This window comes from Zea mays, chromosome 1 (assembly GCF_902167145.1).
Source record: "Zea mays cultivar B73 chromosome 1, Zm-B73-REFERENCE-NAM-5.0, whole genome shotgun sequence".
Classification (NCBI taxonomy): domain Eukaryota; kingdom Viridiplantae; phylum Streptophyta; class Magnoliopsida; order Poales; family Poaceae; genus Zea; species Zea mays.
In genome coordinates, this window is record NC_050096.1 from 19733457 (window position 1) to 19759932 (window position 26476).

Genomic DNA, 26476 nt, shown 5'->3' on the forward strand with positions numbered 1-26476 from the left:
GGGACGAGGACGGGACAGGCGCTCGCGTGAGGCCGCTCGCTCCCTCTCCCGCGTGGACGCTTGTAACCCCCTACTGCAAGCGCACCCGACCTGGGCGCGGGACGAACACGAAGGCCGCGGGATTTCCACCTCTCTCACGCCTGTCTCCGGCCACCTCACTTCCCCCCTTCGCGCTCGGCCTCGCGCCGACCCATCTGGGCTGGGGCACGCGGCGACATTCACTCGTCGGCCCAGGAACCCCCGGTCTCGAAACGCCGACACTAGTATAGTTAAATTCTTGTCCATATTTGATTTTTATTTCTAATAAGTAAAGCATTGTAGTTTTTTCAAAAAAATATTATCAATATAGTTGAATTATTGTCGCAAACCAAAACCATGTGAAAGAATGTCTAAAAATACTCTCACAAACTATTCAGATTTTGATTTTCATAATATAACAAAATTTTATAAAAAAATAAATCATGTTCAAAAAAATGTTTGAACAGTACGTCTAGTACTAACAGTATTTAGTTTAAAATTAGAGGAACATGTGCGATTGTTATTTAAAAAGTAGGGGAGATGGTGTATAATACATTTGTCTTTTTTTACTAGGACTTAACAATGTTAAATGGTGTTAACGGAATAGAGACAAATTGTAGGTCCATTTTTAAAAACAGAGACAACGACAAACTCTAAAGATAAGAGGTAAACCTATGGTTGATGAAAAAGTAGGATACTAGGACTCCCTGTGTTTTAACAATCCTGCAATCCAAAGAAAAAACTTATAAAATAGAGTGTTTGGATACAACACACGAAGAACACGGGAATTAGAATAGAGAAGTAAAAGTTTCCATGAGGTTAGAACTCTTGTTAGAAATTCTCTAAAATATCAATACAATGGGCAATTTCATAAGGATTTTATAAAATTTATAGTAACTCAATCCTGTGGTACAAAGGGTTGTATAGTAAAATTTCCTATATAATTCTAATCCCCTAAATTTCTCTACTTTTTCTTCTTTGTTTACAAAGGGACCCTCATGCTCTGGATCCCAAGTCCTTTTCGTTTTTTTTTTCTGCCATGCACTGAGGGGAATAAGAAAACGGCGAGACGGCCTCTCTCTGTCTCCCGCCTTTGCGTGCTAGTGTTACTGCGGCAGTACGAAGTACGAACACTCCAGCTAGCTGGCCCCTATCTGCCGCCCCCACGCCCGGTCAAAGACACCCTTTCGGTCAAAGCAGCTTCCCGTGCGTGCTGTCGTATCGTAATCTTCGGAGTATGAACAAAACAGCGCGATTACGGCTGCACACATGGCTCCCGCACGCTAATGGCCCTCGTAATCTCTCGGGTAGTCGGGACTTGTCTTTACGGCGCCTCGCGTCCCCTTCCGGACGGAGCAGCACATCTTTCCATCGCCGTGCCATTGCAGCTGGTAGGCTCAGCAGATTGGGTTTTGTCTAACCCGAGGAGGAGTAGACTAGAGTAGAGTAGGAGTACTAGATTACTACTTGGTTCGCTGCTCCTTCTCTTTGGAGGCTTCGACTGCTTTCTAGCGGAAGTGTGTGTGTTTTAGTGGTCCATCATCATCCCCTAGATGCTAGAGGCCTGTGGATTTTTTTTTTGTGGTGTGGTGCCGACGTGCCGTACGGTTTCTTGTTGCAGAAGTGATTGCATCCAGCCATGCAGTGCAGGGGCCGCCGGGGTCAGGGCCACGGCCAATCTGGCTGCTTCCGCTTCCGCCGAAAAGAAAATTGCCCCGAGCCATCCCCACGAATTTTGGTGCTACTCACATAATCATCCTCCTCTGGCCGATTGATGGTACGAAATCCGGGTAAAAGGGGTGTTATGTCACGAAAATCTCTGTTTTTTAAGTTGTTCGGTAAATCTAAATAAAAAGACACGTAGAAAGCTCGCGAAACTGGCAGTCCACAGGCGAAATTCTCCGCCGGAATGTGCAAGCGGCCGAGCGGGAAGGAGAGCGGCTGAAGCGGCGAGCATCCAGAGGCAGGCTGCACAGGCACAGGCCACAGGGAGGTGGAGGCACACGGCAAGGCCACCAGTCGGCTAGCCTAGCCCGCCGCCGGACACTGCTACCACCGCACTGCCCACTGCGCCTGTTTCGCTTCGGTTTGCCCCAGAAGACCAGAAGAGAAGAAGAGCCTGCCAACCCGCCTATCCAAGTCTACTCCCCCTCACTCCCCACATCCTAATCTCCCACCACTTCCCCCACACACTCCCCTCTTCCGCCATGGTCATGGACAAGTCCAACCTCCCACAGCCGCCGCCGCCTCCTCCCTCCTCCGCCTCCTCGCTCAAGTCCCTCAACAAGGCCTCCTACAAGATCTCCAAGCAGTCGTCCTCCGCCTCTTCCGCTCCCTCTCCCGCTCCCCCTTCCACCATGAGAGCGCCTTCCCCGCCGCCGCCGGCTCCCCGCCCACCCGCACCACTTCCGCCGCCGCAGGCCTCCTCCGTCCCTGCCGACCACCCGCCTCCCCAGCCCCCGGTGTACAACATCGACAAGTCGGACTTCCGCGACGTCGTCCAGAAGCTCACCGGCTCGCCGTCCCACCTCCTGCCGCCCCAGCCCGCGGCCGCCCCCGCCCCCGCCCCCGTCATGGCGCCACCCCCGCCTCCCCTCATGGCGCGTCCTCCTCCGCTGCCTCACACCATGGCGCCCCCGCCTCCGCCGCCGACGGCGATACCCTCCCGCCTCCACCGCATCCGCCCGCCGCCTCTGGCCCCGCCGCGCCCGCCGCCCATCCTCCAGCCGGCCCCGCCGGCGCTCTCCCCGCTCCCGCCGCTCCCGGCCGTCTGCATGACCGCGGAGTCGCCCATCTCCGCCTACATGCGCCGCCTCCGCGGGATGCCGTCGCCGATCCACGTGCCCACGTCGCCGCTCGGCTTCGGCTGCCTGCCCTCGCCGCGGACGCCGCCGTCGCCCGGCGTGCCCATGCCGGCCACCAGTCCACGCGTCCGCGACCCGTGACGCGGGAACCCACCACCACTGCTGCGCCGCCGCCAGCGCCGATGTGTAGATACGGCTGGTGTAGGAGAGAGAGATCCGGCGACCAAAGGCGGAAGCAGCGAGACCTTCACATTCTGTTAGCTCCATCTCTCTCTCTCTCTCTCTCTCTCTCTCTCTCTCTCTCTCTCTCTCTCTCTCTCTCTCTCTCTCTCTTCAAAATCAAAATCTTTAGCTATAAAAATTCTTTCTTTTTTTTCCTCCTAGCGTGCTCCACCTGCCTTGATATTTTGTTGGTGTATATGGGACATGCGGCGCTTGGTTGGCAACCAATATGGATTGCTCATGTTTGCCTAATTTTTTTTGTAACAACGCTTAGTATGCAAGATCATATCCGAGATTTCTTTAGGATAGTAGCATAACAGTAGCAGTTTATCTAGTCTTGCTTGTTGTGTCTACACTTGCAGTAAACTCATCTGGACTACATTGTTCTTTGCTTCTGGCTTTGTGAGGTCAAAAGGACTGGGGTGGGACTAGTCCGATCTGGTATCCTGGTATTTGTTCCGTGCTTGCTATTTGGATCCTTGTTCATGAATCATGATAGGTTCTGCTCGGTAGACAATTGCAATTCAGCTTTGGTTTCTGGTATGACATGGACCTCGTTTGTTTTGTGGTGCATGGTGGCTCATCTAATTATGGTCACATGAACTACAAAGCATGTTTGGTGACACATCGCCGTTGCGCTCCCCCCTTCTCTTGTTAATCATCAGGAGCTGTACTGCAGTAGCATGAGGATTGTAGTAGCAGTTTTTGTGCTGTGGACATTGAACGCTCCACAGCTTCTTTGGGGGCCAAAAGTCTAGGCCACCAAAATGCATGGTTGGTTCCTGAAACTACTGGTCGTTCGCTCAGTAAGCAGATGTTTAGCGAGGACATATCCTGCGCAATCACTCATTTTGGTGCAAGCGTGCAATCAAACTATCTAGAGCATCCAATCTAGATCCAACGGTTTTATATGGAAGAGGTTAAAAGTAAAATAGGTACTATATTTTAGGTGGAAGGGGTTAAATATAAAATAACAGTCATCATTAGATTTAGATTAGATTTAACAAACCGCTTGATTGTACGCTTGCACCAATATAAGTGATTGCATAAGATATTTTCCCATGTTTAGCTCATTTGTATTGTATCTACTGGTTACTGGATGGCTGGCAAGAGCAAGAAATTCTCCGTCTCCTACTGTTTTTATTTTTATTTATCCTCCCTGGTTCCTTTAGGATGCTATGACAGGATGGGACGGTATGTAACGATCCTTCAAATAAATTTGTTTGGTTCCGAGTTTGTTTGGTTCAAAGTTAAGGGTTGAGACAGGAATATCACACTGTTATCTCCAGTTATCCCTCAAAATTAGAGGGATGAGAGAGACGTCAGAGGACGTGCTGTCCCCCAACCAAACGTACCCTTAGCTGCCGACGTTGGAACAAAGGCGCTTCTTTGGCCGATCGTTGAATGTGGGGCGAGCATATTTAGTTACAGGCTTAAAATCACTCTCTGGGATGTCTTTCCACACCTGCAGAATTTCACTGCGAACCAAGTTGATTGAATGAAAAGCGGGAGCAGAGGATGTCCATTTCTGTCAAAGATCGATGACATATTGATATATGTGATAGGGTTAATAGTTACTGCGAGGTCGAATTTGGAAACCGATGCGCTGAGAACATGCGTCAGTGGCCGTTTCTCTTGCGGTCTCTCCCGTATGCTGCGCTTTTCCGGTCAAAATATTGGTTTGCTGGTGTCATCTGAATGCGTTAGTTGTATTTCTATGGTGGCTACTGCTTGTTGTCACTTTCAACATGTTTTTTGCCCAGCCGCTCTGGTGGTTTGCCAACGCCATCCAGATTGGGTTTCTGCGCATCGCGTTGGGTGAGAGCATGGCCTTGACTATATGTGTCAGTGCAAGGATTGACCAGCATGGGGCAGCCGCGGTTTCAACCTGCAGCGTTGTCAGTACTGTCTGTTTAAGACTGACTGCAGCGCTCCCCCAGTCCCCCTTCCCCTTCCCTCCCCTATCACTGTACACGAAATAGGGGACACTGTTCACCCTTTGAGGCCGCAGCTAGGGGTGGTAATGGGCTATAAACTTTACACTGCAAATTTTAAGGGTCGAATCGGATTAGGATCGGGCCTTATTCTTATTCATTTTTGAACTAATATTATTTGAGGGCCTTAACTTTTTGTGAAGAAGCATTTGGATCGTGATCCATTACCACCCCTAGCCGCAGCGCTCGCTGCTACCCGCCCCCTCCGCCGCGACCCTCCTCTCTCTCAGGCTATCCGCATCGGTTCCCCCTAAAATTTTCCCCCTATATCACTTTTTTGCGTCACATCATCAACATTTCACCCTCTATTTTTTCATCTCCCGCAGCGGTTCCCCCTAAATACTCCCCCTATACCCAACTACAACTATAAAATATCATTTTCTATATCTACTATCAATTTTTTATCTACTAACAATTACTCGTGGACCCACAGCACGGTGTCGTAGGGGATGAACAGTGAACCCCTGGATTGAGGGGGAGAGAGAAGGGGACCGCGCGCTAGGGGGCTCGGTAGAGCTGGCCGTTGCAGGTGGTAGAGGGCAACTGTTGCCCCTAGCGCATGAATAGTAATAGGGGAGGGAGGGTATAGAGTGCACCATTGCAGTTAGTCTCACGCCAGATGCAGGGCGTCACTGTGCACCCCCCTCGCCTGCTTCACGCGGAAGACTCCGCCCGCGCCACCGACCGGAACCTTCGTGCTCCTCTTCTCTCCCGTTCGAGGCGTCTGCGATTCGGCGATTTCCGGCGAGGCGGCGGCGATTCCTCCGCGGGAAGGTTGCGTCCGCGCCGGTCCCCGTCGGGTCTGTGGAAGACGAAGTGGAGGTGGTGAGCAACCAGCTCCGGTCGCGACCGAAGACGAAGCAGCCGGAAATCCGACTCCATCGAGGTTCCTCGCGAGCGCTTGCTTCGTTTGCCGCTCCGAGCATCGACGCGTTCCTCGGATCCGGAAATCTTCGCTTCGATTCCTCTTATTTCCGCCCAAATCTTCGGATCTTCAGGTACGCCCTTCGACTCCTAATGTTTCTGTTCTTCTTGCGCACATCTTTGATGAACTAATTACTACACCAATCAACTAATCCTTTCAACCATAATTGATTTCATCCGACAACACCCGATTTATCCCCGGTTCAAAGAACTCCACGGATCTGGTGTGCCTTTTAGGGTTACACATTTCTATGGTACTCACCCGCTGAATAACCTCCATATTAACTGGAACGAATGGTAGTGCAAAGTATTACGGCCTAATGGTCTGCAGATTGCATTAATTTGTAATCCGTACACTACGGCTTCACTTCGATAGTGCCTAAAACTGTCAAGTCTTGTGCGAATAAATTTTGGATCCCCACTGTCCAGAACAACAGCTCATTTTACTAAAGTACCAGAAAGATTCATCGTAGGGTCAGGCGAAATGTGTTACCTTAGCCAACCAAGGGTAATGGTCATTGTTTATTAAACTTCTTAAAACTGTCATGAACATATCAGAGGGTCCATTACTTCCTTAGTTAGTATGAATCTTGTTCATTATAATTGTTAGGTGTATGTCGTCCCTTATTGTATTCCTCTACTTCATCCTAAATTTTTTGTCACCCTTGTATACGACTAGAGGATACATAAATATTGTGGACCTTCATATAGTTGGTTTGTATATTGTTACAACAACTACTTTATGTTTTGTTGTAGTAATGTGTACAACCCTCACCTTTTTCACAATATCTGTCCATGAACATTTTGTTTTGTTCAGCAACTTATGGTATGAGCACACAGTTCTTTATTATGTAAATTATGTTTCTGCTTACATGGAGTACATTGCTTGTTTTTTTGTATCCTTCAATGTTTTGTACAACCCTCACATTAAAGTTATGTTTCTGCTTACATGGAGTGCATTGCTTGTTTTTTGTATCCTTCAATGTTTTCTACAACCCTGACATTAAAGTTTTGTTTCTGCTTTACATGGAGTGCATTGCTTGTATATTCTATCCATGAACTAACGATACAACAAGTTTCTATATGTCAATAGCCAGCAATGATAAACATCTCTATACACTACTACTCAATTTTATTTAATTTTCATTGTCACACGTTGCCCTTACCAGTCATAACATTTTCAGTGTTATACTTCAGTACATTTGTTATGTTCCTTCCTGCTATATGACTGCTACATTTCAAATCATTACATGTCGCAGCCAACAAATTTGTTAATGGTTTTGGGAAGTATTTAATTCGTATAGCCTTTATGGTATATAAGGAAATGCACGTGTTTGTTCATATATTATTCTTTGCAGCACAGTTCCGAATGGCATCCTCGAAAGAAGATACCATGAAGTCTTTGGTTAAAGTACTTGTCGACTGTGCTGAGGATGCCACAAAATCCCTTCGTGGATTAGTAGATCATGCATTAGACCACATGCATGACGAAGAGATATTAGCTAGAACCCTCTTTGCCATGAAAGAAAAACTTGATTTGCTTCACCAAGATGCCTTAGAGGCTAAAGTCCAAGCTTTTCCTGAAATTGCTAAGTACGAGGGGGATGACATAAGTGTTGAACCGACATCTCCTTCGACCCCTCCAACAGTTACTGAACCATCTGTCGACGAAGAGGAGTTCTACTGCCCGGATGTGAGTGATGAGTGGTACTTCAGCGACTCAGATAGGTCAACTCGTAATAGCTACTGGAATATTTATTAGCTCCATGTATTCCACCAGTAGAAGCAGGATAGCCTTTTGAACATCCAAGTACTCGGGGTGTCCTACTTGTCATGTTGTCGAACTAATCCTGTGATGTATGTCTAAGTCTCAATGCTACCTCGTGAACTTAAGTTAGTATGATGTTAAGATCCTTCTAGTATGTGAACTCTGGTGACTCTAAAATGTTCTAATGCTGCTGTTCGTCGTGAATAAGTTCAAGACATGATTATATTATTATTATCGTTGTTCATATGCTTTGTCTGATGTTTATGTACCTCGTTTTGTCGATTGGCTTCACTTTATAACATATGACTAAATGTGTGCCATCTCCACATATCCTAGCATGGACCCTGCCAACAATGCGACATCGTCGCAGGCGATGTCAAATCCCTCAAATGCCCAGCAATTTCCCCCCCCCACCCCCTTTATGGCCAACGGGCTACATGCACCAGAATCCTGTCGATTGCAACATCATGGGAAACATTAATTTTCCTAGTCCTGGTCAAGGTCCAACTACAATGTGGGCTCCAATTCAGCCAGGGAATACTAGTTCCCAATCTACCATGATTCCTGCTCCGCAATCTGCACTCTATTGGAATCACTACATGAATTTTGTGAGGAACCCTCTTGGTTCAGTTGGAGTGAGTCCATACACAGATTCTTATCCTGCATCACATACAAGTACACCGTTGCAGGGTTCGAACACTATACATCAATTGCCTGTAAACTTGGAGTCAGATGCTGAACACAGTGTTCAGGACATCAATAGTCCAGGGAAAAATGCACCTCCTGTTCAAAAGCAAAAGAAATCCAAGGAACAAAACTTTACAGCACCAGAAGACATACTCCTTTGTTCTACATGGTTGCAAATAAGTAGTGACCCTATTGTCCATACTGGACAAAGGAGGGAAGGTCTTTGGGCCAGAATTGAAAAAAGGTACAATGAACAAAGGGGGGAATTTCCTTGTAGACTTAACAGAGCACTTAGCAGCAGATGGGACAAGATCAGGGCTGATGTCAGTAAATTCTCTGGATACTACGCTAGAGTCCTAAGAGAGAAACAAAGTGGTATAAGTGACGAGGATAAGGTACGACAATTGAAACGATGATTTTATGTACTACAACTGTCTGTCCTCGGACTTATTATATTTGAAATTCCAATTTTGCAGACGTCGAAGGCAGCTACTTTGTTCGCTCATGAGGAGAACAAACCATTCCATTATATGCACTGCTGGCATAAATTGAAGGGGGAACCGAAATGGGAGAGCATATGTCAAGGACATTCGTTTAGAGGATTACATGCAAGATCAATACCATCTTCGGGGTGTCCATCAGTGGAAGCACCAGAGACTGACAGTGGGTCGGCTGGGTTGACAGGAAAAAGGCCCCGTGGGCGTGATTACAGTAAAGTTGAAAGAAAGAAAGGTGCATCATCTTCGTCTCCTGAATACTTAAGCTGACTACAAGAAATTACTGAAAAACAAATACAGAGGTCCATAGAAAAAGGGAAAAAAAGAAAAGAGCAGTGAAGAAGACAGGGAGATACAGAAGAAGAGATTGGAATTGGAAGCACAAAAGTTAAGCATTCGACAAAGGGAACTCAAACTTGAAGAACTCGAATTGGCAAACAAACGTTTGCAGATGCTTCTGTCGACAAACGAAGAAGATGTTGATCCTGAAGTTTGGATAATCATGAAGGAACAGAAAAAAAATTACAGCGGTTTATATTTACTTTTGAGGCATCCTGAACGGTTCTGTTACATTTGCGCGAGAGTGCTGTTGAGACTTGTTGAGACAATTTATCTTAGTTCCTTTAAGAAACTTTTTTTAGAACACTATTTGTTTGGTCGAACCAGTCTATGTTAAGTTGTTTCCTGTTGTATTAGACAATAATGAACTCGGATGTGATAAATGTTTGAACAATATTTGTGCCTATTGAATGGTATGTTATATATTGTACAAGAAAACATGAATTCTGATGTTGAGGTGTAGGTGGTACACATACACCTAAGTATGTGAACACATATGTAGCCGGCTGTCTGGACAATTTGGAAAAAACTTTGCTAATTTATTGGAATACTTAGTAAGAGGACATGACATTACAAGTACTGAATATAAGTGCGAACTAAGCAGCTACGACACATAATTGTTACATACTTCCACGGCGAGCCCATAAATGCTCGACAAGATCATTTTGAAGTGAGCACGATCTTTCTTGGCGACGTAGATCAAAGTGGTTAATAACCCATTCGGCCCGGCCTTCCCCTATAATTTGAGATGATTCAATCCTTGAAGAGTTGTCTCCGAAATCAATGTTTGCAGCAAAAGGCCCTTCATCTTCGACGATCATGTTGTGCATGATGATGCAAGCCGTCATTATCTCTGTCAAACGATTACGATCCCAACCATAAGCTGGTCCACAGAGCACCGCCCACCGGGCTTGAAGAACTCCAAATGCACGCTCAATATCCTTTCGGCAACTTTCCTGCATCTGAGTGAAATAGACTTTCTTTTCCTCGTATGGGTGTCGGATTGCTTTGACAAAAGTAGGCCAATTGGGGTAAATACCATCAGCAAGGTAATAACCGAAGTTGTACGCATGACCATTTACTGTGTAATTGACAGGTGGCATTCGACCAGAAGTCATAGGGTCAAATACTGGGGATCGGTGGAGCACGTTAACGTCATTGTTTGTCCCAGGCATGCCAAAAAAAGCATGCCAAATCCATAGATCATACGATGCAACTGCTTCAAGTATCATCGATGCTCTACCATTTCGCCCACAAAATTGCCCTCGCCAAGCCGTTGGACAGTTCCTCCACTCCTAGTGCATGCAATCAATGGAACCCAACATGCCAGGAAAACCCCGAGACTCACTATTATGCATGATGCGTGTAATGTCATCTTGAGTTGGAGTGCGTAAATACCAATGACTAAAACATGCAATGATTGCGCGACAAAAATGATGAAGGCATTCCCTAGCGGTTGATTCCCCAATTTGAATATACTCGTCTACCGCATCAGAAGGTAACCCGTAAGCAAGTATCTGCATTGCCGCACAAACTTTTTGTAAGGGTCCTAGTCCGGGCATACCAGTTGCGTCAACTCTTTGTGTAAAGTAAATATCGTGCTGTTGAAGACCTTGCAGAATGCGGAAAAACAAAGGCCTACTCATGCGGAACCTAAAAAAATTGCATTGGATAATTATCAAAAGTTGAACAAATCATAACCTATGACAAATATATGAAGTGCGTACCTTCTACGAAACACATGGGGTGGATACACTGGGTTAGCGGCGAAGTAGTGATGTTGGATGAGGTTTTCTCCCGCGAAATGATCTCTGTGAATGACACGGCGGGGTAAACCCGACCATCGGCGGTGATGGCGTTGGGCCGAATGTTGAGAGTTAGTAGGTTGACAAGCAAAAGAGTTTCGTCCTCACTATCACCCGAATCACTCGAACCAAACTCATCTTCCGTATGACTCTAAGACATACCGAACTATGGATAACTTGATTCACTCAGAAGAATGGGCGAACAATATGGTAGAGGTTGATTGAATATTGAAAGGGAATTAGGCTTACACCTAGTTCCTAAATAATTTTGGTGGTTGAATTGCCCAACATAAATCCTTGGATTAACTAGTTTGCTCTAGTGTATAAGTTATACAGGTGTCAAAGGTTCACACTTAGCCAATAAAAAGACCAAGTGTTGGGTTCAACAAAAATGCAAAGGGGCAACCGAAGGCACCTCTGGTCTGGCACACCGGACTGTCCGGTGTGCCACCGGACATGTCCGGTACACCAGAGGACTCCAACTCGAACTCGCCACCTTCGGGAATTTCCAGAGGCCACTCCGCTATAATTCACTGGACTGTCCGGTGTGCACCGGACATGTCCGGTGCTCCAAGGAAGGGTGGCCCCAGGAACTCACCAGCCTCGGGTTTTCGTTCCAGCCGCTCCGCTATAATTCACCGGACTGTCCGGTGTGCACCGGACTGTCCGGTGCATCTGCGGAGCAACGGCTACTTCAGGCGCCAACGGCTACCTGCAGCGCATTTATTGCGCGCCAGCGCGCGCAGAGGGCAGGCACGCCCATGCTGGCGCACCGGACACTCTACAGTACGTGTCCGGTGCGCCACCGGACATCAAGGCGGGCCCAGAAGTCAGAACTCCAACGGTCGATTTCCAACGGCACTGGTGACGTGGCGGGGGCACCGGACTGTCCGGTGCGCCATCGAACAAACAGCCCAGCCAACGGTCAAGTTTGGTGGTTGGGGCTATAAATACCCCAACCACCCCACCATTCATTACATCCAAGTTCTCTACTTCCCAACTACTACAAGAGCTCTAGTATTCAATTCTAGACACACCAAAGAGATCAAATCCTCTCCAAATTCCACACAACGCCGTAGTGACTAGAGAGAGTGATTTGCTTGTGTTCTTTCGAGCTCTTGCGCTTGGATTGCTTCCTTCTTTCTTGATTCTTTCTTGTGATCAAACACTCACTTGTAATTGAGGCAAGAGGCACCAATTGTGTGGTGGCCCTTGCGGGAAGTTTGATTCCCAAGTGATTTGAGAAGAGAAGCTCACTCGGTCCGAGGGATCGATTGAGAGAGGGAAGGGTTGAAAGAGACCCGGCCTTTGTGGCCTCCTCAACGGGGAGTAGGTTTGCAAGAACCGAACCTCGGTAAAACAAATCCGCGTGTCACACTCTTCATTTGCTTGCGATTTGTTTTACTCCCTCTCTCGCGGACTCGTTTATATTTCTAACGCTAACCCGGCTTGTAGTTGTGATTATTTTTGAGAATTTCAGTTTCGCCCTATTCACCCCCCCTCTAGGCGACTTTCAATTGGTATCAGAGCCCGGTGCTTCATTAGAGCCTAACCGCTCGAAGTGATGTCTGGAGATCACGCCAAGAAGGAGATGGAGACCGGCGAAAAGCCCACTACAAGCCACGGGAGCACTTCATCGGAAGAGTCCCGCACCAAGAGGAAGGAGAAGAAGAAGAGCTCCTCCAACAAAGGGAAGGAGAAGAAATCTTCTTCGCACCACAAAGAGAAGAAGGAGAGATCTTCCTCCCACAAGCCGCATCGGAGAGGGGATAAGCACAAAAGGATGAGGAAAGTGGTCTACTACGAGACCGACACTTCATCAACATCGACCTCCGACTCCGATGCACCCTCCGTAACTTCTAAACGCCAAGAGCGTAAGAAGTTTAGTAAGATCCCCCTACATTACCCTCGCATTTCTAAAAATGCACCTTTACTTTCCGTCCCATTAGGCAAACCACCAACTTTTGATGGTGAAGATTATGCTAGGTGGAGTGATTTAATGCGATTTCATCTAACCTCACTCCACAAAAGTATATGGGATGTTGTTGAGTTTGGTGCACAGGTACCATCCGTAGGGGATAAAGACTATGATGAGGATGAGGTGGCCCAAATCGAGCACTTCAACTCTCAAGCAACAACAATACTCCTCGCCTCTTTAAGTAGAGAGGAGTATAACAAAGTTCAAGGTTTGAAGAGCGCCAAGGAAGTTTGGGATGTGCTCAAAATCGCGCACGAAGGAGATGAGCTCACCAAAATCACCAAGCGGGAAACGATCGAGGGGGAGCTCGGTCGGTTCCGACTTCGCAAAGGGGAAGAGCCACAACACATGTACAACCGGCTCAAGACTTTGGTGAATCAAGTGCGCAACCTCGGGAGCACAAAGTGGGACGACCACGAAATGGTTAAGGTTATTCTAAGATCTCTCATTTTCCTTAACCCCACTCAAGTTCAATTAATTCGTGGTAATCCTAGATATACTAAAATGACCCCCGAGGAAGTTATCGGGAATTTTGTAAGTTTTGAGTGCATGATCGAAGGCTCAAGGAAGATCAACGAGCTTGATGATCCATCCACATCCGAAGCTCAACCCGTCGCATTCAAGGCGACGGAGGAAAAGAAGGAGGAGGCTACACCAAGTCGACAACCTATAGACGCCTCCAAGCTCGACAATGAGGAAATGGCGCTCGTCATCAAGAGCTTCCGCCAAATCCTCAAGCAAAGGAGAGGGAAAGACTACAAGTCCCGCTCCAAGAAGGTTTGCTACAAATGTGGTAAGCCCGGTCATTTTATTGCTAAATGTCCTATATCAAGTGACAGTGACCGAGGCGACGACAAGAAGGGGAGAAGAAAGGAGAAAAAGAAGTACTACAAGAAGAAGGGCGGCGATGCCCATATTTGTCGGGAGTGGGATTCCGACGAAAGCTCAAGCGACTCCTCCGACGACGAGGACGCCGCCAACATCGCCGTCACCAAGGGACTTCTCTTCCCCAACGTCGGCCACAAGTGCCTCATGGCAAAGGACGGCAAACGGAAGAAGGTTAAATCTAACTCCTCCACTAAATATGAGTCTTCTAGTGATGATAATAATAGTGATGAGGAGGATAATTTGCGTGTTCTCTTTGCCAATCTTAACATGGAGCAAAAAGAAAAATTAAATGAATTGATTAGTGCTATTCATGAAAAGGATGACCTTTTGGACTCCCAAGAGGATTGTCTAATTAAAGAAAACAAGAAACATGTTAAGGTTAAAAAGGCTTATGCTCTAGAAGTAGAAAAATGTGAAAAATTATCTAGTGAGCTAAGCATTTGCCGTGAGATGATTGACAACCTTAGAAATGAAAATGCTAGTTTAAATGCTAAGGTTGATTCACATGTTTGTAATATTTCAATTCTCAATCCTAGAGATAATAATGATGATTTGCTTGCTAGGATTGAAGAATTAAACACCTCTCTTGCTAGCCTTAGAGTAGAAAATGATAATTTGATTGCCAAGGCTAAAGATTATGATGCTTGCAAAGTTACAGTTTCCGATCTTAGAGATAAAAATGATATTCTTCATGCTAAGATTGTTGAACTTAATTCTTGCAAACCCTCTACATCTACCATTGAGCATGTCACTATTTGTACTAGATGTAGAGATATTGATGTTGATGCTATTCATGATCACATGATTCTAATTAAGCAACAAAATGATCATATAGCTAAACTAGATGCTAAAATTGCCGAGCACAACTTAGAAAATGAGAAATTTAAATTTGCTCGTAGCATGCTTTATAATGGGAGACGCCCTGGCATTAAGGATGGCATTGGCTTCCAAAGGGGAGACAATGTCAAAATTAGTGCCCCTCCTAAAAGATTGTCAAATTTTGTTAAGGGCAAGGCTCCCATGCCTCAGGATAACGAGGGTTACATTTTGTACCCTGCCGGCTATCCTGAGAGCAAAATTAGGAAAATTCATTCTAGGAAGTCTCACTCTGGCCCTAATCATGCTTTTATGTATAAGGGTGAGACATCTAGCTCTAGGCAACCAACCCGTGCCAAGTTGCCTAGAAAGAAAACTCCTAATGCATCAAATGATCATGCCATTTCTTTTAAAACTTTTGATGCTTCTTATGTGCTTACTAACAAATCCGGCAAGGTAGTTGCCAAGTTTGTTGGGGGCAAACACAAGGGGTCAAAGACTTGTGTTTGGGTACCCAAAGTTCTTGTGTCTAATGCCAAAGGACCCAAAACCGTTTGGGTACCTAAAGTCAAGAACTAAAATTGTTTTGTAGGTTTATGCATCCGGGGGCTCAAGTTGGATACTCGACAGCGGGTGCACAAACCATATGACAGGGGAGAAAAAGATGTTCTCCTCATATGAGAAAAACCAAGATCCCCAACGAGCGATCACATTCGGGGATGGAAATCAAGGTTTGGTCAAAGGTCTTGGTAAAATAGCTATATCTCCTGACCATTCTATTTCCAATGTTTTTCTTGTAGATTCTTTAGATTACAATTTGCTTTCCGTTTCACAATTATGTCAAATGGGCTACAACTGTCTATTCACTGATGTAGGTGTCACTGTCTTTAGAAGAAGTGATGATTCAATAGCATTTAAGGGAGTGTTAGAGGGTCAGCTATACTTAGTAGATTTTGATAGAGCTGAACTCGACACTTGCTTAATTGCTAAGACTAACATGGGTTGGCTCTGGCACCGCCGACTAGCCCATGTTGGAATGAAGAATCTTCATAAGCTTCTAAAGGGAGAACACATTTTAGGATTAACAAATGTTCATTTTGAGAAAGACAGGATTTGTAGCGCGTGCCAGGCAGGGAAGCAAGTTGGAGCTCATCATCCACACAAGAACATCATGACGACCGACAGGCCACTGGAGCTCCTACACATGGATCTATTCGGCCCGATTGCTTACATAAGCATCGGCGGGAGTAAGTACTGTCTAGTTATTGTGGATGATTATTCTCGCTTCACTTGGGTATTCTTTTTACAGGAAAAATCTCAAACCCAAGAGACCTTAAAGGGATTCTTGAGACGGGCTCAAAATGAGTTTGGCTTAAGGATCAAGAAAATAAGAAGCGACAACGGGACGGAGTTCAAGAACTCTCAAATTGAAGGCTTTCTTGAGGAGGAGGGCATCAAGCATGAGTTCTCTTCTCCCTACACCCCTCAAGAAAATGGTGTAGTGGAGAGGAAGAATCGAACTCTATTGGACATGGCAAGGACCATGCTTGATGAGTACAAGACTTCGGATCGGTTTTGGGCTGAGGCAGTCAACACCGCTTGCTACGCCATCAACCAGTTATATCTTCACCGAATCCTCAAGAAGACATCCTATGAACTCCTAACCGGTAAAAAGCCCAACATTTCATATTTTAGAGTTTTTGGTAGCAAATGCTTTATTCTTGTTAAAAGAGGTAGAAAATCTAAATTTGCTCCTAAAACTGTGGAAGGCTTTTTACTAGGATATGACTCAAACACAAGGGCATATAGAGTCTTTAACAAGTCCTCAGGACTTGTTGAAGTATCTTGTGACGTTGTGTTTGATGAGACTAACGGCTCTCAAGTAGAGCAAGTTGATCTTAATGAGATAGATGAAGAACAGGCTCCATGCATAGCGCTCAGGAACATGTCCATTGGGGATGTGTGTCCTAAGGAATCCGAAGAGCCTCCACAGGCACAAGATCAACCATCCTCCTCCACGCAAGCATCTCCACCAACCCAAGATGAGGACGAGGCTCAAGTTGATGAAGGAGAGGATCAAAAGGATGAGCCACCTCAAAATGACGGCAACGATCAAGGGGGAGATGCAAATGATGAAGACAAGGAGGATGAAGAACCAAGACCGCCACACCCAAGAGTCCACCAAGCAATACAACGAGATCACCCCGTCGACACTATCCTCGGCGACATTCATAAGGGGGTAACTACTAGATCTCGTGTTGCACAATTTTGTGAGCATTACTCGTTTGTTTCCTCTATTGAGCCACACAGGGTAGAGGAAGCACTACAAGATTCGGATTGGGTGGTGGCAATGCAAGAGGAGCTCAACAATTTCACAAGGAACGAGGTATGGCACTTAGTTCCACGTCCTAACCAAAATGTTGTAGGAACCAAATGGGTCTTCCGCAACAAGCAAGATGAGCATGGTGTGGTGACAAGGAACAAAGCTCGACTTGTGGCCAAAGGATACTCCCAAGTCGAAGGTTTGGATTTCGGTGAAACCTATGCACCCGTAGCTAGGCTTGAGTCAATTCGAATATTATTAGCCTATGCTACTTACCATGGCTTTAAGCTTTATCAAATGGACGTGAAAAGTGCTTTCCTCAATGGACCAATCAAGGAAGAGGTCTATGTTGAGCAACCTCCCGGCTTTGAAGATAGTAAGTACCCTAACCATGTCTATAAGCTCTCTAAGGCGCTTTATGGGCTCAAGCAAGCCCCAAGAGCATGGTATGAATGCCTTAGAGATTTCCTTATCGCTAATGGCTTCAAAGTCGGCAAGGCCGATCCTACTCTATTCACTAAAACTCTTGACAATGATTTGTTTGTATGCCAAATTTATGTTGATGATATCATATTTGGGTCTACTAACGAATCTACTTGTGAGGAATTTAGTAGGATCATGACACAGAAATTCGAGATGTCTATGATGGGGGAGTTGAAGTATTTCTTAGGATTTCAAGTGAAGCAACTCCAAGAGGGCACCTTCCTTAGCCAAACGAAGTATACTCAAGATATTCTAAGCAAGTTTGGGATGAAGGATGCCAAGCCCATCAAGACACCCATGGGAACCAATGGACATCTCGACCTCGACACGGGAGGTAAGTCCGTGGATCAAAAGGTATACCGGTCGATGATAGGTTCCTTACTCTATTTATGTGCTTCTCGACCGGACATTATGCTTTCCGTTTGCATGTGTGCAAGATTCCAATCCGACCCTAAGGAATCCCACCTTACGGCCGTAAAACGAATCTTGAGATATTTGGCTTATACTCCTAAGTTTGGGCTTTGGTACCCTCGGGGATCCACATTTGATTTGATTGGTTATTCGGATGCCGATTGGGCGGGGTGTAAGATTAACAGGAAGAGCACATCAGGGACTTGCCAGTTCTTGGGGAGATCCTTGGTGTCTTGGGCTTCAAAGAAGCAAAATTCGGTCGCTCTTTCAACCGCCGAAGCCGAGTACATTGCCGCAGGTCATTGTTGCGCGCAATTACTTTGGATGAGGCAAACCCTGTGGGACTACGGTTACAAATTAACCAAAGTTCCTTTGCTATGTGATAATGAGAGTGCAATCAAAATGGCCGACAATCCCGTCGAGCATAGCCGCACTAAGTACATAGCCATTCGGTATCATTTTCTTAGGGATCACCAACAAAAGGGAGATATCGAGATTGCTTACATTAAAACTAAAGATCAATTAGCCGATATCTTTACCAAGCCACTTGATGAACAAACTTTTACCAAACTTAGGCATGAGCTCAATATTCTTGATTCCCGCAACTTCTTTTGTTAGATTGCACACATAGCTCATTTATATACTTTTGATCATATCTCTTTTATATGCTATGACTAATGTGTTTCCAAGTCTATTTCAAATCAAGTCATAGGTATATTGAAAGGGAATTGGAGTTTTCGGCGAAAACAAAGGCTTCCACTCCGCAACCCATCCTTCGCCGTCGCTCCAAGCCACTCTCCATCTCTGAGGGAGAGAACAAAAGGACTTCATCTTTGGTATAATCTTAACTCATTTGTTTATGACCAAAGAGGAAGACATTACTTCGAGGGCTCTAATAATTCCGTTTTTGGCGATTCATGCCAAAGGGGGAGAGAGTATGAGCCCAAAGCAAAAGGACCGCACCACCACCAATTTCAAAAACTTAGTGTTTTCCAAGAGTATTTATCAATTTGTATCCTATTGTGTTCAAAAGAGGGAGAAATTAGTATTTCAAAAATGATATATCAAAACCCTCTTGAACACTAAGAGGAGGATCTCCTTTAGGGGGAGTTTTGTTTAGTCAAAGGAAAAGCATTTGAAACAGGGGGAGAAAATTTCAAATCTTGAAAATGCTTTGAAAAATCCTATTCATTTACCTTTGACCATTTGCAAAAGAACTTTGAAAAGGATTTACAAAAGAATTTGCAAAAACAAAACATGTGGTGCAAGCGTGGTCCAAAATGTTAAATAAGAAAGAAACAATCCATGCATATCTTGTAAAGTAGTTATATTGGCTCAATTCCAAGCAACCTTTACACTTACATTATGCAAACTAATTCAATTTTGCACTTCTATATTTGCTTTGGTTTGTGTTGGCATCAATCACCAAAAAGGGGGAGATTGAAAGGGAATTAGGCTTACACCTAGTTCCTAAATAATTTTGGTGGTTGAATTGCCCAACACAAATCCTTGGATTAACTAGTTTGCTCTAGTGTATAAGTTATACAGGTGTCAAAGGTTCACACTTAGCCAATAAAAAGACCAAGTGTTGGGTTCAACAAAAATGCAAAGGGGCAACCGAAGGCACCTCTGGTCTGGCACACCGGACTGTCCGGTGTGCCACCGGACATGTCCGGTGCACCAGAGGACTCCAACTCGAACTCACCACCTTCGGGAATTTCCAGAGGCCACTCCGCTATAATTCACCGGACTGTCCGGTGTGCACCGGACATGTCCGGTGCTCCAAGGAAGGGCGGCCCCAGGAACTCACCAGCCTCGGGTTTTCGTTCCAGCCGCTCCGCTATAATTCACCGGACTGTCCGGTGTGCACCGGACTGTCCGGTGCATCTGCGGAGCAACGACTACTTCAGGCGCCAACGGCTACCTGCAGCGCATTTATTGCGCGCCAGCGCGCGCAGAGGGCAGGCACGCCCATGCTGGCGCACCGGACACTCTACAGTACGTGTCCGGTGCGCCACCGGACATCAAGGCGGGCCCAGAAGTCAGAACTCCAACGGTCGATTTCCAACGGCACTGGTGACGTGGCGGGGGCACCGGACTGTCCGGTGCGCCATCGAACAAACAGCCCAGCCAACGGTCAAGTTTGGTGGTTGGGGCTATAAATACCCCAACCACCCCACCATTCATTACATCCAAGTTCTCTACTTCCCAACTACTACAAGAGCTCTAGTATTCAATTCTAGACACACCAAAGAGATCAAATCCTCTCCAAATTCCACACAACGCCGTAGTGACTAGAGAGAGTGATTTGCTTGTGTTCTTTCGAGCTCTTGCGCTTGGATTGCTTCCTTCTTTCTTGATTCTTTCTTGTGATCAAACACTCACTTGTAATTGAGGCAAGAGGCACCAATTGTGTGGTGGCCCTTGCGGGAAGTTTGATTCCCAAGTGATTTGAGAAGAGAAGCTCACTCGGTCCGAGGGATCGATTGAGAGAGGGAAGGGTTGAAAGAGACCCGGCCTTTGTGGCCTCCTCAACGGGGAGTAGGTTTGCAAGAACCGAACCTCGGTAAAACAAATCCGCGTGTCACACTCTTCATTTACTTGCGATTTGTTTTACTCCCTCTCTCGCGGACTCGTTTATATTTCTAACGCTAACCCGGCTTGTAGTTGTGATTATTTTTGAGAATTTTAGTTTCGCCCTATTCACCCCCCCTCTAGGCGACTTTCAAATATATATAGGGGAGAGCAAAGAGCGGGGGAAGCTGGGGGCTTGCATTGAAAGCTAACCGTGGCTTCCTATGAAAGCCAACGGTGTCTTTCATTGTAAGACACTCGTGGCTTGGACCGTACGACTCGACGGTTTGTCTTGCAACGTAAGTGTCCTTAAAAATATTCCGTCCCAATATAAATGGAAAATTTCCGCATACCACAAATGTTAATTCATGTTTGCATGCTACCAATGAAATGTTAAATGTAATGATGTAAGAAGTTTTACAATTAAATAATATAATATTTGATTTATTACAGTGTATGTCTAAATTAAGAGGAATAATTAAAAATATTTTTTTGTTAAACAAGTATGATCTGTTAATCAAAACGTGTTCAAAGAAAACAATATAAATAAAAAAAGAAGTTGGTTATGTTAGTTATAGGGAAATGTATATTTAATGAGTAGAGGGATATGTAGGGTAAAATTTAGGGGGAACGGTTGCGGGACGAGTAAATATAGAGGAGAGAATCTTGCTGACGTGGCTGCATAGTAAGATTTAGGGGAAAAAATTTAGGGGGAACGGCTGCGGACAGCCTAATACTCTAGCTTGCCACGACAGACATGTCGAAACAGGACGCTGCAGTGACAAGCAATTACCGGTCGCTGGCTAAACCAAATGCAAAAAAAAAAGGTGTGAGTGAGATCTCATATAATCTGTATGGTCGTCTGTGCACAGAAGTAATGCTTGTACATGAGTGCATGACTCGTCCTTGCTTGGGATTCAATCCATATGCATACATACACTGGCATCCCCCGGACCCCGGCGCAACGGCAGTCTGACCGTGCACGAGCAAGCAAGCCCCCGAGAGCGGACCAAAGCGTACAAGGACGCTGAACCAAATGAACTCGAGCACCGAACTTGCCGTCCGATACGGGCCGGTGTGCATCTGAGTTCTGACGCTGTAGTAGTTCTACTTCTCCTAGGGCCCATTCCCTCCACCGTTTCTTGGCAAAACTGCAGCTGCTCAGTACTGCGCCCCATTCTCATCGGCCTGTTCGATAGTCGAATCAGAAGTAGTTCAGATTCAGAACATAAATTGAGGAACAGGGTGCTCGCTGATTCTGAAACTCCAGGGTGCTCTGGACCCTCTCCTGGATTTCAGCGCCGCCTATGAGCCTGTCTGTCAGGCTAATATACCATTTCGGGCCAAGACCAAACCAGAGGCCAGTGCCATCCCAAACAGCGCGTGCAGGCGCACGCAGTAGTACTTCGCCATGAATATCTTCGCGTTGTCCTGAAAGGCATGGGGTCTCAAACCGTGTCAGTGCAAAAAAAATCGCATCGCCATTTTCCAGAGAAACGCAAGGGAGAAGAGAAGAGCAATTTACCTCGTGATGTTTCAGCACGTAGTCCACGACCGTTTTGCCCATGGGCAGAGTAAGGGCACAGAGGACCTGAAAATTTACCGTAGCAATGGTTCAGCCAAGAACTGCAGTTCAAGATCACTTTTTTTCTTTTGTTTGACATGGAGCAGTATGGTCGGTCGACAGTGGCTCACAATGCAAGATGGCGGGAGAGATCCGCATGTCCCAAACGTAGCCAAGAGAATGTAAAGCATGACAATCCCAATCGACACTATCCGCGATCCTGCTTTAGTGCCGATTCTTACCTGTTGGCAGGTTCAGGTACGCGAAACCCGCGTTATTTATTATTATAATAAAACAGCTATGGGTGCCAAGTCAAAACTGGTAAAGGTAGAAGAGAATACCAGAGGAGACATCTTTCCAACGGCGAGATCTCCATCGATCTACAGAATAAAAGGATGCATCTGCTTATAAGATTTTTTTTTCCTCAAAAGAAAACGAAGTCATGCTACACTGGACTACTTGGGTCTTGGTGGGAAAAAAAAATATAAATTGGATGCTGTGTTGTCAGCCAGAGTTAAACCTGATGGAAATGGCTGCAGAAGAGTATCAGAGTAGTTGTCAGCCCGACGAGAACAGATGAAGCTATAACTGTTTTAGTGAGAGGGAGAAGAGCCGCTCCTCCGCTGGCATATCACAAAATTTCAAAAAAAAAAAAACACACAACATTTTGATTTGAGTTGCAGCTTGCAAGTGAACAATGGTCTTCAATTAAGTTGTACAGCAATACTTTCATGATCAGGGAGCCTCATTGTTCCAGAAGATACCTCGAAGTATTTAAGCTGCTGTTTGAGAAGTAAAAGGCTGTGGTTGCCAAAGGACCAAATGCAGCGAAACACAACGGCTCGCCTAGTCCTTGGTAGCTTAATCGGAATGGAGGACACTGAGGAAATGCACAAAGTCAAAAGAATCAAAGTAAAGAACGAGAAATGCTACTCTAGCTACTTGAATAATGGCTTAAATACTGTTATGTGTGTACAAGAATTCAAAGTCAATACAAACAGCCAAGTACATATGGTCTAAGTCTAACCAGTGATACAGACTGTAAGATATACTACACTAGTTCATTGAAAAAGGGATTCAAGATAATATTACCTGGTAAACATAACCACAGAAGATTGCAGAGATCACCAATAAAATGAATCTGATATCCTTGGCTTCTGCAAAGGCCCAAAGTAGCCCTGCAAAGCCGAGGAAAAGGGAAAAGTTCGCCGCATTTTGTGTCATTGCTCGGCTGCATAACCAGATCACAACATAGCATCATGTTTCACTTCTAAAACCAACCATGCCAGTTGCCAGCCATTTACAATGCTACTAGCTCTATGAAACAAGAGTACGGCACCTGCCAGTAATGCTGACAACAGATTCTTTCTTGTCCCTATCAGCCCCTGTATCCGAGTCATAAACATCATTGCTGCAGTCAAGTCAAACAAAGGATTTGACTTCTACAATCTCTGTTCTAGGTTTTCAACTAATAATCCACACCATAAGCCTCTGTTCAATGAACTGACATTGCGTTAAAAATGACTTCCCATTTTTTTTAAAAAAAAATCATTTTTACCTGAGATTGAGCCAAGTGATCACGAGGACTGCTGCTGTCAGGAGAACAAAATAGCGCTTGGTAAAGAATAAGCCTGCATGATAATAAGCAGAAGCGCTCCCTACCTGCAACCATACACAAACGCGAAATGTGTATAGTCATAGCAATCCCAATTCCGAAACAACTTCTAGGTATCCAGTTCTGAATCGCAAAGGGAAAAAGGGTTAAAATTTTGGTCTGGTCGCCAGTACGTCGCATTAAGTGGGCCTGGCTTGAAACAACTCACTGTGAGTGGTATTAGCGCTACGGAGTAGATGGGTAGCTTCGCCGCCCTCCATAGCAGTGTCGCGTGCGACAGCTCACCGGCTTCACCGGAAGCGGCTGTAGCCGAGCACCGAGCTCGCTGGAGAGCCCTTGGCCTTCTCGCGGCGGAAGTGGCTACACGGCTACGGCGCGGGGAAGGCGCGAGAGGTGAGACGAGGAGGGGCGTGAGGGCAATGCCGGCGAGCGGCATCTGCCGCGGCGGGCGCAAGGAGTGTGAGGCCGGGAGAGTTCGCGGCAGTTTGTCGAGCGCGCGGCGGGCGCCGGCTGCTGGGATAAGAGGATAAGGGCACGTCCAGTCCAACGGTGAGGATCATGCCATCTCTATACCTTATCTCCACTCTGACACATAAGTCCGACGCTCACCTTTTTCTTGATGATGTCAACCGTGCTGGTGCAGGTGTTGAGGATTTGGATGGTGCTGCTGGTGCATGATATGAGGTGGTGCTGGGTTGTTAGATAGCAGCAGACGCCGCTCATACACTCGGGTCACATGCATTGATCGTTGAAGTGTTTCTGGCATTTCCATCTCCACATCAGTGCGTAGTGGCTCCCCCAGTCCTGTTGTGTACATGTTGGTCTGCTGCCGATGAGTCTTGTCGTCACAGCGGCACAGGATTGTCAAGAACTGCCGAGTGTAGTCTTCGACGTTGACGGTGCGCTGCAATGCTTTGAAGTCAGCCATGCCGTTGAAACGGAGTGGTGGTCCAAAACGCTTCCGGAGGAATTCTATAAACCTTGACCAAGTGGGTACACCACCAATGTCACGCTCCAGGGCATAAAACCACTCTGCTGCGACGCCTTCCAAGTGCAAGGATGCATACCAAACCCGCTCATCTTGATGAACGTCCATGCCGCGAAAATATGTGTCGCATTTGTTGATCCAAGGCAAGGGGGCAGCTTCACCGTCAAAGTGGGGGAAGGTAAAATTTGGTCGTCGTGGCCTGTTGTCTTCAAAGCGATCGCGGTGACCACTGTGCAGTGGGGCTCGGCAACCACCGACGAAGTGCTCTGCACTGCGTGACTCTCTAGGGCAGGACCTGTGGACAGGGTCGTCACGGCCAGAGGTGGCGCCAGCGGCGATCCTGTCGGTTGAACATGTTCTTGTTCCAGGAGGGCGAGCCGTTGAGCGTGGGCATCCAGGCGGTTGTTCATTGTGGCCAACTGTCCCAGAATACGGTCCAGCTTCTCTGAGTCAGTCATCTTCCCAAGATCTTCGTCGTTGCCGGACATGGATGTCGCTGCAGCTTTGGAATCTGATACCAAATTGTTGTGAACCCGGCTGCGATACGCAGGACGGGGAGGAGCGCACCACGAAGGGTGGGATATCAAGGTGGATTGGGTGGAAAAACGCAGGGAATAGGGTATCCTGTGTGGCGGTTGGGGACTTAGGTCACCTGATGGCAGAAGGTCCGCCAGGGTGATCAAGCAGCCGCACCCACAGGTACAACTTCTTTTGATGATCTCCTAGTACAATCTAAGGCCACCTTTATAGCTTAGGTGCCTAACCATATTACAGATTTTCTAGGGGATAAGATAACTCTCCCGGGAGGATAAGCCTCCTTAATTATTGCGTAACTTTTAGTACTTCTTAACAAACTAAATCTGGCGCCTAGCATAATGCCTTCCCACAAAAGAATCTACAACAGCTTTCCATTCCTTGTCCATATGATGGCAGTGTGGAAGTGGAGGAAACAAATGGAGCAAACAGTGTGTCCTGCACTGGAGAGCTCAGAGCCATTCAGCCATCATAGAGAAGCCCCTTCATCAAGTTAATAAATCTCTGTGAAAATTATGTAATTATGTTACACCCTTCGCTTTCTGAGAATCACCACAATCACCCCTGTCATTGCCAATGTCTAAAATGCAACACAACTTTCCATCTGGAACAATGCCTGCATGACGCATACTCTCGTACATCATACAAGCTTCCTTCTCATCCCCCATTTGAAGGTATCCAAAAATGTTAATAAGGAAAAAAGTGGAAATAGGTGACTTACACTATGAAGGCTTACGTATCGAGGTTTCCAATATCGATAGTGTTCCAAAATCATCTCTTCTATCATTCTTCTTTAGTCGTCGTGTTCTGCTCCGCGAATCGCTGTCCGTGTTGCTGCGCTTTTATTTTCGCTTCGTTACGTTGTCCGTCCATGAGCTAAACCGCATTGGAGACGCAAATGAAATGCTGTCGTGCATGTTGTATCTTCTTCGTGCTGACTTGGCGCTGCTTTGTTAGCTTTCATAATAAGAAAATTTCCTTTTTGTCATATTTCTGACTGCTTCAAATTTTGTATTATATTTTTTAAAAAAATTTGTGAATCACTAATATACTTGCCTTTTTATTTAGCCTACAACGACGGAAAGGAAGTTGGCACCTTCAAGGGTCCTCAAACATTGCTGCACCGGACGTTGTGTCGTGTATCATTGGTAAGAGTACTTTTGAAATTCTAGATTCTATTAGTTTTCTGTAAGCCGTTTTATGCTTACAAAAGTATGATCTAAATCTAGCTGTTTGATTCCTCT

At 46.0% G+C, this 26476-nt stretch overlaps 3 protein-coding genes across 5 annotated transcripts; 2 read left to right on the forward strand and 1 right to left on the reverse strand.

The window, feature by feature from the left end:
- The first annotated feature begins 989 nt into the window (after window positions 1-989).
- LOC103631839 (leucine-rich repeat extensin-like protein 3) lies at window positions 990-3423 on the forward strand. Its single transcript, XM_008653636.4, has one exon. It carries the CDS (start codon window positions 2226-2228, stop codon window positions 2961-2963), a length of 738 nt encoding a protein of 245 aa, XP_008651858.1. The 5' UTR covers window positions 990-2225; the 3' UTR covers window positions 2964-3423.
- A 989-nt stretch (window positions 3424-4412) lies between these two features.
- On the forward strand, window positions 4413-9621 carry LOC103631841 (glutathione S-transferase T2-like). The gene is made up of 2 exons (XM_008653643.3): window positions 4413-8812; window positions 8894-9621. The coding sequence occupies exons 1-2, from the start codon at window positions 8033-8035 to the stop codon at window positions 9182-9184; spliced, it is 1071 nt and encodes a 356-aa protein (XP_008651865.1). The 5' UTR covers window positions 4413-8032; the 3' UTR covers window positions 9185-9621.
- Window positions 9622-21344: 11723 nt separating this feature from the next.
- Window positions 21345-24268, reverse strand: LOC100285808 (uncharacterized). Of its 3 annotated transcripts, none has more exons than XM_008682376.4 (10): window positions 23919-24268; window positions 23758-23833; window positions 23435-23480; window positions 23188-23326; window positions 22860-22975; window positions 22616-22718; window positions 22437-22475; window positions 22227-22337; window positions 22057-22122; window positions 21345-21962 (listed from the first exon to the last, which is right to left on the reverse strand). In XM_008682376.4, the coding sequence occupies exons 1-10, from the start codon at window positions 24144-24146 to the stop codon at window positions 21852-21854; spliced, it is 1035 nt and encodes a 344-aa protein (XP_008680598.1). In that variant the 5' UTR covers window positions 24147-24268; the 3' UTR covers window positions 21345-21851. The 3 variants fall into 3 exon arrangements, 2 of the variants coding, with proteins under 2 accessions (XP_008680598.1, NP_001152170.2); NR_182230.1 differs by lacking the exon at window positions 23758-23833 and adding an exon at window positions 23654-23757 and having other exon boundaries at window positions 21347-21962; window positions 23435-23586; window positions 23919-24249; NM_001158698.2 differs by lacking the exon at window positions 23758-23833 and adding an exon at window positions 23654-23757 and having other exon boundaries at window positions 21347-21962; window positions 23435-23506; window positions 23919-24249.
- Window positions 24269-26476: the final 2208 nt, after the last annotated feature.

Bases quoted from the DNA above. Each gene is read 5' to 3' on its own strand.
- LOC103631839 (XM_008653636.4), top strand. From the start codon at position 2,226: ATGGTCATGGACAAGTCCAACCTCCCACAGCCGCCGCCGCCTCCTCCC.
- LOC103631841 (XM_008653643.3), top strand. From the start codon at position 8,033: ATGACTAAATGTGTGCCATCTCCACATATCCTAGCATGGACCCTGCCA. The intron at 8,813-8,893 runs GTACGACAATTG...CCAATTTTGCAG, and splicing joins GTATAAGTGACGAGGATAAG to ACGTCGAAGGCAGCTACTTT.
- LOC100285808 (NM_001158698.2), bottom strand. From the start codon at position 24,146: ATGCCGCTCGCCGGCATTGCCCTCACGCCCCTCCTCGTCTCACCTCTC. The intron at 22,976-23,187 runs GTAATATTATCT...GCATTTCCTCAG, and splicing joins TCTGTGGTTATGTTTACCAG to TGTCCTCCATTCCGATTAAG. The intron at 22,123-22,226 runs GTGAGCCACTGT...GTAAATTTTCAG, and splicing joins CTCTCCCGCCATCTTGCATT to GTCCTCTGTGCCCTTACTCT.